The sequence below is a fragment of the Balearica regulorum genome, chromosome 2, assembly GCF_011004875.1.
Source record: "Balearica regulorum gibbericeps isolate bBalReg1 chromosome 2, bBalReg1.pri, whole genome shotgun sequence".
In the NCBI taxonomy this organism is placed as follows: Eukaryota; Metazoa; Chordata; class Aves; order Gruiformes; family Gruidae; genus Balearica; species Balearica regulorum.
Genome location: NC_046185.1, coordinates 19,942,137 through 19,959,489, shown reverse-complemented (window position 1 = coordinate 19,959,489; position 17,353 = coordinate 19,942,137). Strand labels below are relative to the sequence as shown.

At 41.1% G+C, this 17,353-nt stretch overlaps 1 protein-coding gene across 1 annotated transcript in view; it reads left to right on the top strand.

Annotated features, from left to right (window-relative positions):
- The window catches only part of EMC2 (ER membrane protein complex subunit 2), a 45,180-nt gene extending 41,985 nt beyond the window's left edge, over positions 1-3,195 (top strand). The window contains exon 11 of the mRNA XM_075743488.1: positions 1,917-3,195. Within this exon, the coding sequence (XP_075599603.1) occupies positions 1,917-2,003 (87 nt within the window). The 3' untranslated portion in view covers positions 2,004-3,195. The remainder of the gene's footprint in view (positions 1-1,916) is intronic.
- The last annotated feature ends 14,158 nt before the right edge of the window (positions 3,196-17,353 follow it).

Below are 17,353 nucleotides of genomic sequence, written 5' to 3'. Positions count from 1 at the left end.
ACACGTCAGTATCATGAAGGCAACTACTCTTGAAATTAGCAAGTAACATTTTTTAAACTAATGTCTTATGTCAGTTTTGTTTTCAGTGTCCCTGAAGAGAAGTAAAATAAGTAAAATACTTCTTATTTTGAAGATTTCCTCTGCGTGCTTTCTGTGTCTCTTGCCAAGCGTGATTTTTGACCACAGTATCTTCAGGCTTCTGTGTTTTTTATTGAAATCTCTGAATGCTTTGAATTAAACCAATTTTTCAGTCGAGGATTTTGAGTTCTGTTTTTTCATTTGCTTGTTTTTATGAAAGGATGTGCACTCCCCAAGTATCTGCTTGGGACTATGCTTGTTTAGTGTGAACAAAAAAAAGGATATTATATTAAGTCAGATCCAAGCAAAAGTTACATCTCTCACCTGGGAGAGTGTTAAGAAGTGTTTGATTTTCCTCTGAAGTTGACTGTTGCAGCTCATTATGGAAACTGCACAACCTGAAAAATGGGTTTATACATACTACTAGAGTCAAAAACTTGGCACATCAGTTCATCGCTGAATATCAAATATGAAAATATGGTGTTTTCAGTATCTCTCTTCACTGCAAAGTGTTGTCACAGTAACAACATTTCATTCTCCTAACTATTTAATTTGAAATAGCATTTCATTTACTGTGCCAAAACTGTTTTATTTAAGAATCAGGTACTGATTGGGAATCCCAGTGTTAGATTGTAGCCTGGGGGTCAAAAGCAGGTTAACAGGTCCTGCAGCTTGTTCCTGGTGTGATATTACCTGGGTTTGATGACTTAATCTTTCTTAACAGGTCATGAAGAGTTTGCTAAATTAAGTTAATTACAAGAGAGAAGGGACACATTATAAATCAAGGACTAACTATGCAAGACACCAGTGGTATTTGAAATAAAAAACATTAAATTGAAAATTTATTGAGTGTTTAGATGTTAACATATACGCAGAGAATAGGCTGTTTTACTAGCAGCAAGTTATAGTAACTGCTTCTGTAATTTCTTTACCACCTCTCCCAACCCCAAATGAAAAACTTTTTAGTGCAGGTGTATTAAAAATGGTTGAGAGTTTCATTCGACTGAAGACCAACCTTGTCAATAAATCCACTGTGTTAGATACGACTGATGAGTGATGGGAATCGTCAGTACAGTTAGAAAAACCCTTTTGAGGTCAGCGTGGGGTGATGAACATGTCCTACTCTTCTACGCCTTCCTTTCCCAAACTCAACTTCACGTGGCTTAGAGAATATAAAGCCATAAGTAGTATTTATTAAGCTGTATCTTTCTTTGTTATCAAGACAGACTTTATTTCAAATGCTCTCTGCAACTGCTGTTGTTATAGTAGGTTACAATCAAATACAAGGTCATTACTCACAGTTACTTTGAACCATAAAATATAATGATACGATGACTGAATTATTTTAGAGTAGATTTTCTCTGTCTCACTGTAACAGAAATAGAAAACAGATTAGGTTAAAGAACAGGTTCCAAGTCTTGCTACTATTTAAATTATGAATATAATCTAATTTGGATCACAAAAATTTCAAGTAAGTCTGAAGTAAAAATTATGTTCAACTTTACAGAGCAAGCAAACCAACAGGAACATCTCTGTTCAGATAAATGTTAAATTTCAAAGTAGAATATTTGTTAGTGCTGAATATTCAAATTCAGAGCAAATGAGTGAAATGAAGGAGTTGTTGTATTTTTCATTACGTATTAGTGGAAGGGTGATATAGCCCGTATTCTAGTAAAAATGCTGAGTTTTAGTGAAACAATAAAGAGACCGTGCTTTAGGCTTTGTAGTAATTAGAGTAAATTTTTGGTGCTTAATGTTTAGAACCGTTATTTGTACAGGATCTATGCACAGAATTTCTGATACATGACAAATAACAATCTGTTGTTGTTGTTGTTTAGTTTGCAGGTCGCAGTAAGAAAGAAACTAAATACTCTTTGAAGGCAGTGGAAGACATGTTGGAGACCCTGCAAATAACTCAGTCTTAGGTTGGCGTAGAGATCCAATATTAAATTTTCCAATTCCATGATCAACCTGTAATGACCTATGGGTTAGGTTACTTCAGTGCTGTTAAAAGTTAATTTTGTATTGATTAACATGCTATTCAAAATAATGTTTTATGAAAAATAAAATGTCTATTTATTGCTGCTATGAAAAATGTGATAAATACCCACTGAAATGAATAACTTATCCACGAAGACAACGTAAAGAAATGACATGTGCTGCACATCAGTCTCTTTAGATTTTTCTATCAACAGTACCTGCTTTTAAGCCATAATTTGTAGAAATAAACTTGTTAAATGATTAAAAAAGATGACAGTGATTTATTTGACTTGTGATGGAAATTATGAATTTATATATGTAGGCAAATAACATGTTAGAAATGTTTATCTTATTTGCATATTTAAGAGTAATAGCGTGCTACAGATGTACACTTCCTGGTAAATATTTATCATACAGCAAGGAGTGATTATGAATACACTTTATTAGAGAAAAAAGTTGATGTTAATGGTTTTATTAATGAGTTGATATCTAGTACTGTAGAAATGAAGACATTTGTGTACTTTGCTTCAGAGGGGCTTTTGTACTGGCTTAAGGCCAAAGACGTTCTTCTCTGTGGCTTTGTGGGCAAATGCTTCCACGTCCATGTAGTTCTCCAATCAATCTATGCATATGCATTTTTAAAATTCCTTCTGTGTGTCCTTTGTTGTACACATGTTCCACATCATGAATTTCAAAACCGTCTGAATGCAGGGCTGCATGCTGGTCTGTGCTGATTTAGTACCTGCGTATGGGTCCCCCTTCACTGAGGTGTAAGCTACAGTATAGTTGCTTCTCCACAGTAACCAAGTATTAGGGCACTGTAAGGATGAGATAGATTGTTCAACTGCCTCGTACCTATCAGAGGATAGAAGTGTTTTTACACCATTAGCATAAAGCATCTAACACACTGTAAATATATATTGTACTTGTCTTTAGGCACTTGTTTGTGTACTCAAATAATTAGTCAAACACCCTAATTAATGAATTTTGCAGTTCTGATCATTCTGGATGTTGTTCAGATGTGCACTGTGGGAATTCAGTTGCACAGCTGTCATTTCATTTATTGTGGCTTCAGTACGGCTGCATAACAGCAGCAACATACCCTTGGCATATTCTAATAAAAATATTGCAATGCTATTTTCATGACTGTTACTGTCATGATTTGAGTTTCAGATTTTATACTGCCTACTCTATATAGATGGGTAGGTTAAAGGCTGTGTATTAACATGTCCTTTTTATGACCCTGGACTTGATCTAATAAAACAAAGCTGAGCTTCTGCTTAAAAACGAAGCAGCAACGAAAACTTCTGTTGTGAGTTCAAAGCTTGAAAATGTGTACAACTGAGCTGGTTGTTGCATGAGGCTGTGCCTTCAATAAACATGTAAGATCTCAGTCCTGTTACCCATGAAGTAGGTTGGAATATGATAGTGTGACAGGATGGGTGCTATGCCATGACAATTAATTGTATGTGGAATCTTAAATTAACTTAATTCTGTACTGTTGAGATATAAACCTGCAAATGCTGCATAGTATTATATTAAATCACCCAATTCTAATTTGGGGAAATAGGGCAGATCCTTTTATAATAGTAATTCACAAACTGGCCTCAGGACAGTATTTGCAGATAAGATCATGTGTGTCTCAGGTGGAAAACCAAGAAAATATCATAGGGGAACCTAGGTATTTCTGTTCAGATTTATAGTCTTTTACTGTATGAGTGTGCCATCTAGAGTTTTAAACCCTCATTAGTCTTTTTTTATTTTACCTACATCTCAAATAACTTGGTTGCATTCTAAAATTAAAAGTGGTGGGAAGCTGTACTGTAGACTAAAATTACTGAGTGGTGCATAACATCATACCTCCTGGTATTAAAACCCAGCAGTGGAGTATTCTTATGCAGCAGGCATCTGTGCTGTAGGAAAGTGTTGTACAGAATGTTTTATTCAGAGGCAACTTTTAACATAACAGTGTCAGGCTCGGGCATGTAGTATACCAGTTTCTCTGTAAGGAAGTTTGTTCTGTTTCTTGTTTTCAGTGATTTGATGACAAATTTCATCTCATTTGGCTGCTTAGAGCCTTCTAGTTTTCCCTACTGCTTAGCATCTTTTTGAAATTACTATTTAGCACTCTGATTTGTGCTTGTATTTTGGCATAATTCCCACATAGTAGAGCTTACAAATTGACCTAGCAAATATTTCTGACAAATTTGTATTTACTTCAAAGATAAAATAAATTACCTCTATGAAAATGCATGGGCAGTCTTTGATAGAACTATTGAATTGCAGCAATGGAAATTCAGGGGGTTTTCCATATTCAAATGGAAAAAAAAAAAAAAAGAAAAAAATCCTGTGTCTGTAGAGGAAGTAACTCTATGAAATGCCCTGCAATCTCAGCAAGCAAAGGGTACAGAAGGGAAGCTGTGATATAATGTGATCTTTATAAAAGTAGTTTTCCAGTTCTAGTAAATGATCTTGTAATATGTCACTGACGCTGTCTAGCATTAAAGAATAGGTTTTCAAAGAGTGGGTTACTTAGTTAACGAATGAACTTGATTATATTCTGTATTGTGCTGACAGTGACAAATGCTACGCAAAAATATTATCAAGCATGCCATCTCCTCTTTCCAAAATAAAAGGCTATGTTTTCATATTGTTTCAGGCAGCAGCAAAAACTTGAGACCTTTGCAATGCCAAGCTGTGTAGTGATGACTCGTGTCTTTATGTTTTGCAGCCATACTTTGATAATAGACTTGGTAAGGAGAACTTAGTGTTACCTGTTGAAGAGGCAGCAAAACGTCAGATTCTGCCTTTATTATACATGTTACTGGTCACTTCTTAAAGACCTTTTGTCCAAATGTTATACAATTCATATTCTGTAGTTGCAAAAAGCACATCTTGTTTCGAATATATCCCTAAATCTCTTCAGTTCAGTGCCCAGAATATCTTGCAGTTGCTATTGGAAACTCTGTTATTAGTCAGTAGAGGACTTCCTCTTGGCAGCACTGTATTTGTGATGGCATCCACACTTGCTAGTCACTGCATATACAGTGGAACCTGTATTTCAGCCAGCTTTTGAAGGGAGGGGAAAAGGAAAGCAAATTAAACTTGACTTACTGGCATGAATTTGTTAGCTTCTTGTTACTTGCACCCTCATCTTCCAAGAACACCAACTGTAGTTGTAGTCAGGTTTGCAATAATAATTCTTCTTCTTGTAACTCAAGAGCTTCCATATATTCAGCTCTACAACCGACACTCCATTAAAATCTAAACCATATAGATTCCAGTGAAATGGCGCTATGTAACGTGCACGTACCCTGGTCTGCAGCAAGAGGACAGTTCTCCCACTCTCCACCAAGTCGATATCAGAGTGGAGGAGTGTTAGAACAGTTCTTTAATGCAGTTTTGTCTAGAAAACTAATACTGCTTAACACATCTCAAAATACTGCTTATTACTTCCATTGCTCAGTGCATGAACAGAATTTTAGGACTAATTATTGCTTAACTACAGATAGTTGAGTCTGTCTACATGGAGAATGAAGTACTTGAAATCAGTCATTGGTCTTGAATGGCTCTGCACCCTTACAGATCTGTATCCTCTTGACAGGCACCACCTGGAAGTTGGATTCAACCCAAAGACTAGTTTTCAGAAATAAATAGTCATTAATTTATTTTCTTGTGTGATGAGGAAATCCCCTGTATAAAGAAGTGCAGTCACCTTTTTAACGCTTTTTTAATGCCTCTCTAGAACGAACAAAGGCTGGAGAGTAGTACAAAGGCCTGTTGAACCTGTATGCCATAGTAGGACTTCCTATGGCATGTTGCAAAGAAGATGCTGTTCTTCTGCTCTTGGAACCCCATAGGTGAGCGCTCCTGGTGTGCAGGCACCACTGCAACTGAAAAGGGACCAGTGCAGCCCCGAGCCTGTGGAGCAGGCGCTCAGATACACGTGGTGAGAGACCCAGCACAGCACTGGGTCCCACCCAGCCCTTGGTAGGGCTGCACATGGGCATGAATCTGCTTACAGGTTTCTGCCCCTCCTAGGGACTGTCCTTTGTATTTTACTTTTCTCCCCTTGGCCTCTGACAGCAGGAATCTTGCAGGAGATCCGTGCCGATGTGGTACCCTACCTGGGTTTTGCTGGGGCTAGGCACGGAGGTGAGGGTACAGATGGGTCGGTTTGCTGGATTCATCGTGGACCCGTGAAGGTTTTGCACGTTCTTAGCTTCAGTGCACTCAGTTACTGGTGCACGCCTAAAGGTCAGCACGTAAGCTTCTGCCTGGGACTGAAAGGACATCAGAAAGCAGACCTGTCCTGTTAAACATCTGCCGTCTGCTTAGCTCCTTGGTGGTGCTGGACAAAGAATGTAAGAGAGTGGGCTTTATCCAAGCTGAACTATGTGCAAACGTATAGAAAGATCTATTCATGGTGTGACGGTGACCACAGTTCAGTGCTCCAGTCACTGGGCCTTTTTGTGCGTGTGTGTGAAAGAGCATGGAGGGAGGAACGGGAAAACATTTCCAGATGGGAGGCCTGTTATCCAAGGTCAAAGGGACGGCTGGAGGGAGGAAGAGCCACCTTTTCAGCGGGCGTGAGCCAGCATAGGTCCGGTAGTTCTCTTCCCTGTAGAGGATGACAAAACATGCTGTGTTTTGCGCTGTGTGCATGAGAGGTGTAAGACCCTGTTTAAAAAAAAACCTTGGAATTGTAGTGCAAAAATGTTTTTCTCCTCATCCCTATGTATTTTAACTGCTTTCAATGTGACCTCGTTGATGCTAGGGTTCCTCATGCTGTTTGGCTAGCACGTAGGCATCTGCCTCAGGGCTACCAGTGGAGGAAGACACATTTGGAGTGACTACTCACATGGGAAAAGTTCCTGATGGGCTTCCATCGTGGCAGGTCACGACCTATTTGCATCGGCAATAGGAGCACTACTTGTCCCACGGACGGTGCTCGCTTGAATAAAATTCCTCTTTGGATGAAGGCTAATTTTCCCTAAGGACTGAAGGATCTTTTCCCAAATTTATACTTTTTTTCTGCAGCAAGCTTTTAGGTTTTGGATATGGTGTCTGGACGTGAAACTTTAAACCAGGCAGATGTAATTCTCCTGGGAAGAGACTGCAAAAGTCAACACTGAGGCAGTTTCAAAAAAATGAGCAGCAAGTAAAATTAACCATTACTTCTGTTTATTTAGGTAATTGAGCTTGACACAGTGGTGTGTCTGACAAGTTGGTTTGTGTTTTTTATTCCATTAAATACAGATAAGACACTCAAAGCTGTCACTGGCCGTCGGAGAATATTTGTTTCAGTTTAGCCTTTGGAAATCATGTAAATGTGGATAGATTACGATGTGGGCAGCAGTGTAAGAAAACTACCCGGTAACCCAGTATCTCTTTCCTGGGACAGCTGCTGCAGTTTGTTCTGTTTAACTTAGGATCAAAAATGAAAACCGTGAAAAATTATTAATACGTCTATTAAAAGTCAATAGCTGCTGCGTCCTTTTAATTCTGTAATCAACATTGTTATTCCTTTACTTTTTTTTTAATGGAATGGTTATTGTATGGGCTGCTTGGGCATTATTGGCAGGCTTTATTGTAAGCTGGAAGTACATTTGAAAGAGTCAAAGGGAGGATGGAAATTCTGAAAAAAACTTTAAATACCTTCGTCTTGCCGACTGTATTTGAGATAAATTGTATATAAAATGAACACAGAATTTCTGTTTTAAATGTATCAATAACATTTAGTGACTTGTAACAATATTGTAATTGTAGCCATGCCAAGCTTTTTGATCAAAACTTCCCAGAAATGTGATGTCTGTATGGAGCCAAACGATCTAATAAGCTTTTAAGTAAACTTTGATTTAGTTAAGTGTAGGCACTGCCCAGACTGAGAAAGGAGCCTTTGCTAATACAGATAATTTACTCCTCTTGGGAAGCTCCCGTATTCAGGTAATTTTGAGCCTGATTAGCCGTACGAAAGACACAGCTACACCTATTACCGGAGTAGTTTCAAGGAACATCAAGGCTTTTTCACGTACAAACCATCTTCTCAGTAAAGCAGAGATGTAGGTGCGGCCATTTGGGAGCAAACTTTGAGAGCAAATCGATATGTGGCACCATCACGTTGGGAGGGAATTGGATGAAGAAGCCTAGCGAGAGATTTATGTCTGCTTTTCCTTAAGCTTTTTTTTTTTTTTTAATGTAAAGTTTGCTGAAGAAAAAGCCCTCTGCAAAGAAAGTTCGTTTAGCTTGGCTGATACCTGTGTTTCAGCTGTCTAACCACGTAACAGAAAGTGAATTTTTAGGAGTAGGAGCCAAACAAGCTGGTGGGTGGCGGAGGTGAGTGCGAGAGCAGTGTGTCGGGTGGGTCCCGGGCTGAGGGCACCTGGCCCCTCTCTGCCAAGGCGGTGGGGCTCTTACCCACCCCTGGCATCTGTCTTCAGGGCAAGAACAACATTTCTCCTGTCCTTCCAATGCCCGACTGTCATATTCAATCTTCTGAATGCCTGTATAATACGAATAGTGCTTTTTTAAAAAATTCCAGTGATTTGCCAGTTCAGAGGGGATCAATGACTCGATTTATTCCCTCCAGCTCTAGCCAGCATACGTACAAATATTTTGTTTAAAATAAGCTCCTGGGCCCTATTCCTGGATTGCCATTTAAGCAACAAAATAAGGGATGGAATTCTCCAAGTCATCAGCTCCCATTTGGCCTTGCTGTCACTTTTTTTGATTCCAAATTTTTGTAAAATCAGACCACATATTTAAGTGCTTAAGCGCTTAGATGTGGATTTGATTCTTAAATTTAGGCACCAACTTTTTTCCCCTCTTTTTTTTTTTTTTAAGTCCTTCATTTGCCAGACTCCTAAGTGGAAGCAGAATAGGTAGTTGTCTAAATCGCTGTGTATTTGTAAGCAATAGAAAAATGCCTTTTCATGCATGGCCGTCTATGTGTAAAATCATGGGAAGAAAGCAACAAAAGTGACTGCTGACTAATGCAGTAAGAACAACATTTTAAACAAAATTAATGCAAGAAAGGCTGCAGAAGCTGGAAATGGTAGAAGTTAGTGAGGTGAAAGGTCTACTTGAGATAGAGGAGATGTAAGAAGGCCTGTGCTCTGCTGGGCTCTGGAGCCACATGGTCTCCTTTCTTCATGCTCCGTCCGTTCCTGCAGCCTCTTGCCTGCTACCTCCCACCAGTTACATCTTTTGCGGCGGTCCTTTGGGGCAGGTTTCTGTCTGTATGTTGTGGCCAACCTGGCATGCATGAGAACTGAGGGATGGCGTCTGGTCCCACCTGGGTGGTGGTTTTTCTGTTGTTTTGTCCTGTTTCCTTTTCAGCGGTCGGTGAGAACTGCGGGTGTGGTGTTTGGCGGCGAACAAAAAGTGCCAGAAGGCTGCCAGATAGTGGCTGTGTTCACCTATTTCTGATCACTTCAGGGAAATGAAACGGAAGAGCAGTAGGTGTCGGGAGGATGTCCCTTGGATCTGAAGAAAGCTGTGGAACCAACTCTTCAGTGCCACTTGGGGTGGGAGGGAGGGGAGCACAAACACCCTGAATGAAGAGGACTATTTAAATGGGCAGTGATATTACTGAGGACTGGCCAGAATGCAAGAATTTTGTTTTACAATAAAAATGAGGTTTGACTTCTGGTTTCGTTCCATATTAGAAAAAAAACAGAAACCTTTTCACTGCTGAAGCAGCCGTGCCCACAAGGTTGTATACACATTGGATTACCAGTAACCTAATGACTGAGTCATTTCCCTGGGTTGCAGGAGATGGAGGTTTAAGTCAAGTTGTCTACCTGATTAGGAAAGAGACTTTGAACTTGAGTTTCTCGTATTCCCGGCAAGTGACCTAACCATCATGTTGCTGAGTCAGTCTCTGGCCCACGGATGGTTGGAAAATGAGAGAACTCAATAGGAGAGATCGGCCAATTAGCTGTGATAGGTTGGGTTTCTCTCGCACTAAAATTCCCTAAAATAAACCCAACCCTGAGAAAGCTCTAGTGAAATAAATTCTTTTCTGTGGATGGCATCTGGCTTTTATGGGTCCTAATGACTACACTATTAATTGCGATCTTTCACAACCAGGACATGGACGTTACCATTTATTTAATATACAGTGGCTCAGGGGCATTAAAAATAATGAAGTAACTGGCATCTTTTTCAATAACAAATCTGGAACTTCATAGGGAGAGGAAAACACAAATCTGGTCTCAGTGTTTGCTTCCTTTCTTTGCTTGCTAATGCACTTCGTGTTGTACGGATGTGAATGGTTTCTCTGAGCTTCTAGGCAGCTCAGGGCAGCAGGCAACGCAGGCAGCTGCACAGAACAGGCAACGTTATGGAGCATCACCTGTGTCTGAACAGGCGAAGGTGGGTGGTTTTACTCTGAGCAGCCTGTCTGCCTTCTCTGTGCACAGCTTTCTGTTCAACAGAATCTAGCGAGGGCAAGGTCAGGGTTCACGTGTGGGTTTGAGCAGCTCTGCTCCCTGTAGCCTTCCCCCTTCTCCTCTAGCTCGCTGTAAGAGCAGCACCCAGCTGCTCATCCTGGCCATCTTTTCCTCTCTGGAGGAAGAGTCACCTCCTGAGCTGTGGCTGCTCTTGGGAGGAGGCAGGAGGGGAAGCATCACTCCTTTTTCAGCGTAGAGTCAAGGTGGAGGCAGGAGGGAGTGGTGGCTGGTAAGAGGAAGCTCGTGCACAACTGGTTCTGTCCTGAAGAGTGAGCGAAGGAGAAAGCCCCAGGTGAAAATCTGAGAGAAGGCAGCAGGGACTGAGCTACACACAGGGACCAAAATCATCCAGGTTTCCTCAAGTGCAGAGCAACCAGGTGAAGAAACTTCTGAAATCCTTGCTGTCTCTGCAGAGCCTGGTTCCCAGCTTTATCCACTTTCCACCCAGGAAAGTCACTCACTGCATGCCTGGACATCTGCAGGGCCAGGCTGCAGCTCAGGTAACAGCCATGAAACAAGGGAGAAGCCAGGAAAATACTGGCCTGGCAGAGATTTGTATTTTCAGGAGGAACATAGAGAAAAAAATTGAAGAAATTATTTTGGTGCTTCTGATAATTTAAATTAAGTTCTGTACTGTGCAAACAATACATGGAAAATTACTTCTAAGGAGCGTAAAGGGAGAGAAAGGTGAGAAGGGAGGTTCCTTGCTTCTGCACGAGTCAGTGGGAGCTGCAGACCTGGGCCAGCCTAGTAAGTCTTCTTTCTCTTGGCAGTTTGAAAGGAGAAGAAACATTGCTTAGACACTTTGCCTTTCTTTCACGGAGAACTTCAGCAAAATACTGAAGTGATAACTGAGCTTGAATAAACTGAATTATCTTTCAGGGGTACGGATGCATACTCACTTCTTTACGATCAATTAACTTAGCGCCTTGCTCCTAGTATTGTCACTTGGCTCAGAGGGCAAACGCACGTAGTTTGTGCTGGTGAGGAAGATGCGTGCCGTTTCAGCAACGACAGATCTTAAAACATTCATTTTTCTCACCTGCTTGAGGTTGGTGGATTTTGGGGTTTGTATATGATTATAGCTGGGCTGAGTTTTCCTCATTATGCTGGTCTTTGTGTTACTAGTATACTCATATCTCCTGAGTCATTCAGTCTGTGGGGTGATTACTTTTTTCCTCCCCTTAAATAGTTTAAAATCTCTCTGATGTAATCTGTAGGCAGAAAAAAGGTAAGTGTGCTGGAAATTATCTTCGATTAATTATTTTTCCCCTTGTGGAGTGGAAGGGAAGATATTCAGTCTGTTACAAGGAGAAAAATCTTGCTAAAAGGTGGGCAACGGTATAGTTTTGTGACTAGCATGAAAGCCTGCCACTTTGTGAGCTTGGTTACTGACCTGGCTCTGCAACATGATGCAATTCAGCAATTTAGGCTTTTTCTGCTTCAGATTTCTCAAATGTAAAATAGGATCAATGGAATCTGTTGTGCCCAAAAAAATCGCTGCTTGTAGGTGTCGCCATGAAATTAATACAGCACTTATCAGTTTTATCCTGCTTAACTTCATAAATATTATCTTACTAGTTGGCTGATCAACCAGCTACATCTGTCTGGGGAAAGAAGTAATTTCTGTGTCCAGTCATTTCTCACAGGTAACAAGAAATTTATGTCAAGTGCGTCACCCCAGTCAGTGCTTCAGGTGACAGGAAAGTGTAGGGTAAATTTGGCAGAATTCATGTACATTTTATACAGGCTCCAGATGTTTTAAGCATTCTATGCATGTGTTTTAAAATATGGTCTTTTAATATTTGAGGTGGTTACTAATTTCTTTTCCCTCAAGCTTACCTTTATTATGAATACGATAATATTATTAATGGATATAAGTTAGCATCTCTTGCTAAACTAAAACTTTCATTAATTATTAATGGTTTATTTTCTATGCGTGTCAAGAGCTTTTGATCATTCATCGAGTTTATAAAGGATGATCTGCCAACTACATTAAGAAATGTAATTGAAATATGTTGCATGCAGAATTTTTATATGATCAACTGCAAAATGATAGATCACACAGTAAAGGAATTTGGAATAAAGTATGAAAAAGTGCTTGAAGGAAAAAAGGAGAAGTATTTCTGAATGTTAGAAGGGTCACAGCTAATCCTGGGATGGATTATTCTGTATACTGGGAGCTGGATTCAGCTCCGATTTAACTCAGCAGGAGGTTGTATTTTGATCTAAACATGGTGGTGTGAGTTTTAGGTCAATGATTATATTCCATTAAAATACTAATTTGTATTTTATAAATCTTTTTTAGACCATTTTCATTTATAACCATAGTTTTCTATATATTGAAAGAGCTTTATTGCCAAGTGCCTTGCAATGAATCAGACACATAACAATTCAAGTGTTCAAAGTGCAAGACAAGAAAAGAAACTGATTTAAAAATTTCTCTTATTTTTAAACTATTTTTCCATCACAAGTCTAGAAAGTAAGCGACCGAATTTTTTTAATTATCATTAGGCAGCTCTGGTATAATTTATGTTAAGAGGTTTTGGCCTGTTTATGTGTGCTGGAATTTGCCAAAATTAGTAACGCGATATTCCATCTTTAGCAAGCCTATAGAGCAATAAATAATGACACATGACTGTATGTGAGTGTTGTTAGTTTAATTTTTTTTGTGGTGTTCATGAAATGCAACGATCTTCCAACCCAAATTCTGCAGTATTAGGCAGCAAGTTGTACTCTGAACTAAACCAGATGCTGATCAGCTCCGTTCCTATTATCGACTTGGGGCAGAGATGGTAACCAGACCTTATTTGCAATGTTAACATTTGGAACAGATTAACAGCAGTTAGGCTGAAATGAGAAACCTCCACTTTACTGAAAAGGTTCAAAACATGTAATGCTGTAAAAATCAGGACGTCTGTAGTATGTTATATAGGAATAAATAAGTTAACTGTAGGCCACACTTTCCCCTTTGCAGGATGTGTTGTTTCCAGTTTATGAGTGGCTCTTTGAAAGGACATGTTTACGAGGTATAGTGAGGTTTAAGTCCTGATAAACCATCTACTTGATGAGGTATAGTATATCCGAGCTGGCTGTGCTTGTTCATTGTGAGAGCCCTCCCCAGAGCCAAGCTGTGCAGAACATTGTTGTCTGGGGGACAAATCCCACATGGGCTCCTGAAGCTCGGCGGCCCAGGATGCTTTTGAAGGCCAGCCTTCTGCGACATCCAAAAGCCAACCTGAAGAGGAATGTGCCCCAGAGGTGCCCAGCAGAGCTCGTGGAACATGTGGTGGCCCGTACACTGCACGCTGGGCTGCAGATGTTTCTCCCTGCCTGCTCATGGCATCTCAGAGGGTTCACTGGGAACTGGAAGGGTTCAGTGGGGGCGTAGTGAAGGCCTAACGCTTTTTTAGGCTGAGAATGGGCTAAGCCTCATCACCTGTTTGTGAGGGTTGTACAGTTATGGCTGCAGCCATAAACTTCTACAATGTGTTTTTTCTTGTGCTGTATTACCTTCCTCCTTGTATCCTATGCTTTTTTATTGGGAATATTGCTTTAGCAGGAACTGAATAGCAGGCTTCAGGTCTAAGGAGAGAGTCTTTCTGTAAAAGTCATTCAGAGATGTTGCTGAGTTCTCATTGTGTCACTCGCTGTGTGGTTTTTCCATGCAACTAGTTTGAAAACATGGTGTTCAGGTTTGCAGAGAGTAAAAGCTTTTTGAAAACTCACACGCAAGGCTTCTACTTAAATGCAGTTATTAACCATTGTATGTATGGATGTTGAGAGAGATGAAGCTAGAACATTAATTACCCTGGTAATCTGGTCAAATTGCTCATATAGTAGCCAGGTCAGCAATGGAAATCACCAACCACAACTGTGCGCATGGAGAACTGCGCTGGGACAAGAACCAAGAGCGAGGTGCTTTGTTCATGGGTGGAGGCTGTCGTGGTGGTGCTGAGCGCCCGCCACAGTAAGCTAAATGGGAAATTAAGCCTAATCTGCTGTAATTACATTGGGTAAACTACTGCATGGATTTCAGATCAGTTTATGTTGACTTGAAACAGGTTTTGGCTAAGCATACAGTGTGGCTGGAGGTATGCACTGGAGGGGTAGCTTAGGTTCAGTTATGATGAGTTGTTACATGCGAGTGTAACTTTCTACAGGTGAAAGTTATGATCCTTCTTGTAGGGAGTAGCAAAAGCCTCTCCTGTCTTTTGGGAAGTGGCAAATTCATAATGCTGTACTGCTGTGGCCAGGTGAGCAGCCAGGAGGGATGGGTTTGCCCTTCTCCTCTGTGCGACGCTGAGGGGAGCCCAGGCGTGGCCAGGCAGAGCAAGGACAGCGCTGGGATGAGAAGCTGGGTCAGGAAGGTAGCTAGAAAAGACACCAAGACATGGAAACATTTACTGCATGCAAGCTGGTTAGAGATATGATCGAAAACATCTCTAACCACGGGCAGCAAATGACTGGATCCCGGAAGCACAGGATGACTGCTGGTCTGTAACGCTGTGTCCACGTGTGGCAGGTACATGCTGGTGTACGCATTGACCCACGCTACCGAGAGCCCAGGCTTTCGCTCCTGATGTTCAGTCACAAAAGAGTTGCCTTCTGTCTTTGAGCAGGGGCTTGCTCGCGTCTGTCCAGCGTGGACATGAGGCAAGTTCTGGATTGTGAATGGGTTCGGGCATGCCTTGGACGTAGTTCTGTAGCAATAGGCTTTGCATTTTTCTCTCCAGTAGCCCACAGCTGCAGCTTGCAGCTTACATCTCCTGCGTGAATCCACTTTCAGGTCACCCCAGGATGTGGGCTTATGTCATTATTTTTGCTCCTTCCAAAATTTATTATGGAAAGTATGTTTGCCTTTTTCTCAGCCTTCCATTTATTTCGGCCATATGAAAAGTGATCAAGGTTTTCTTGAATTACAGGTCAGCGTGAAGCCACCCCTGGCCGTGGTATTACTTAGAAGCTGGTCTGAATTTCAGGTTGTACCTGGACCTCTTCCATGCTCCCTATATTTCAAATCAGGAGGAATATTTACAGATAGAGAAGAAAAGCTGTGAGCACTTTGCAAGTAATAGTATTTTCAATGCAGAAGTGAAAAAGGTAGTGAAATAATAAGCCGTTAGTATTTTAAAGCATGACCTTATTTTAGATGGTTTATGTGGGGAGCTGAAAGGAGGGATGAATTTCCCCCCCCAGGTACGATCCTGTCACAGGGGAGGCTCGGAGGGAAGCAGCTTAGGGCACTGGCACTGCAGAAATGGGCAGGCGGGCAGATCTGAGGTGCGGTGGATGTAACTGTCTCTGCTCAAGGGAGATTTTGATCTGAGACTGAATTTAGGGTGTCCAGCATAAGTGCACAGCGCAAGACAGTGAAGCAAGAGCATCATCTGCGGCTCAGCATGTCGCTACACACTGGTACGTGGCTGTGGTGGTAGTATCTCCTACACCCACATGGCTGCAACCATTTCGTAAAGCAGGAGCGCTGCTTCAAGTGGGGCAGAGCTTTGAAGAGAAAACCTGCAGTGACACTGTTGCACAGAAAGTTTTGTGTGCCCAGTCTTTCACCTTTTCAGTCCTTCACCACTCTGCATTTCTTCATCTCTGGGGTGTAAGGTGGCACAGCTCGGCTGTCCTTTCAGCATCTGCCAGACCTGTTACCAAGTCTCATTTATAGTAGTGACGTTTTTGTTCATCCTTTACCCTGGTCACTTAAAAAGTTTTGCTGAGCAGTGGCGTATTTCCACAGGCAATCTTCTGCTCTGAAGACAGAATCATACTATTTCTAGCTCCTGCATTTTAACTTCTCCCTGCTTTACCTTTGCAATGAGCATTCCTCCTGTAAAAAGTTCCTTAAACCTTTTTAAGCCCTTTTTTAACATAACCATTGCTGTTAAAGGTCCATTTTGCCTATCATAAGAAATCTGCTGTATTGGAATTAGTGACTGAGTTTTAAATATGGAGTTGATATGCTGTAAAATCTCAGTCACAGTTTGCAATAGATTTAGATTTAAAACCAGCAAAAAATGTAATTGCGGGATAAAAATTGGCGATGATCACAGCCTAGGAATTATGTTTCAGACATTGGAAGGAAAAAGGTTTGGCTTATTTTTTTCCACTTTCAGGAACACTATTATTTGCTGACTTAATGGTTTCAGATGCCGTTAAATGAAAAAAATATTTCTGCAGTAAGTGTATTTTGCAGGTGCTTTGTCCTGAGGTGTCTGTCGGAGTTTTACAGTATGACTATTTGTGAAAGCAACAGGTCACAAACCTTCATAAAGGGCTTCCAGCCGGCTGGGAGTGAGCAGCCGCGGTCGTTGGTGTGCGTGTGTACAGCCGCCGTCGCGGGGTGTCACCGACCTGCCCAGCCCAGCCTCTTGCCTCGCTGGGTGAGCGGCTGCAGCAGGCAACAGCACGCAGCCATTCCTTTGGAAAAAATCATGTTGTATTTCATGCAAAGCAGAAGAAAAAGCATTCAGCTCGCACGGTCTCAAGAGCAAATGGCTCGGCACTTTGCACGTATGCAGCCCAGTCTGAACTGAAGTATGGACTGGACTTAATTACCACAACTGGAACTTAGCTGGGCACCCAAACCAGTGGTTAGCTGGGAGAGGTTTGCTCTCAGCAGCAGCCTGTGGGCCTCTCAGGTGATAAGTAAAAGAAAATGTTTTACATATTGTAGGATTTTTTTTTTAAAGTTTTTACTGCCTCAGACATTTTTTATTTTATATATTTATAACACAATATATTATTGTTACTGTCTCAGCCATGCATTTAGGTCAGCTATGAGCTTCATTAGAAAAAGCATCCTTTTCATGGTGGTTCTAATCAAGAGGAAA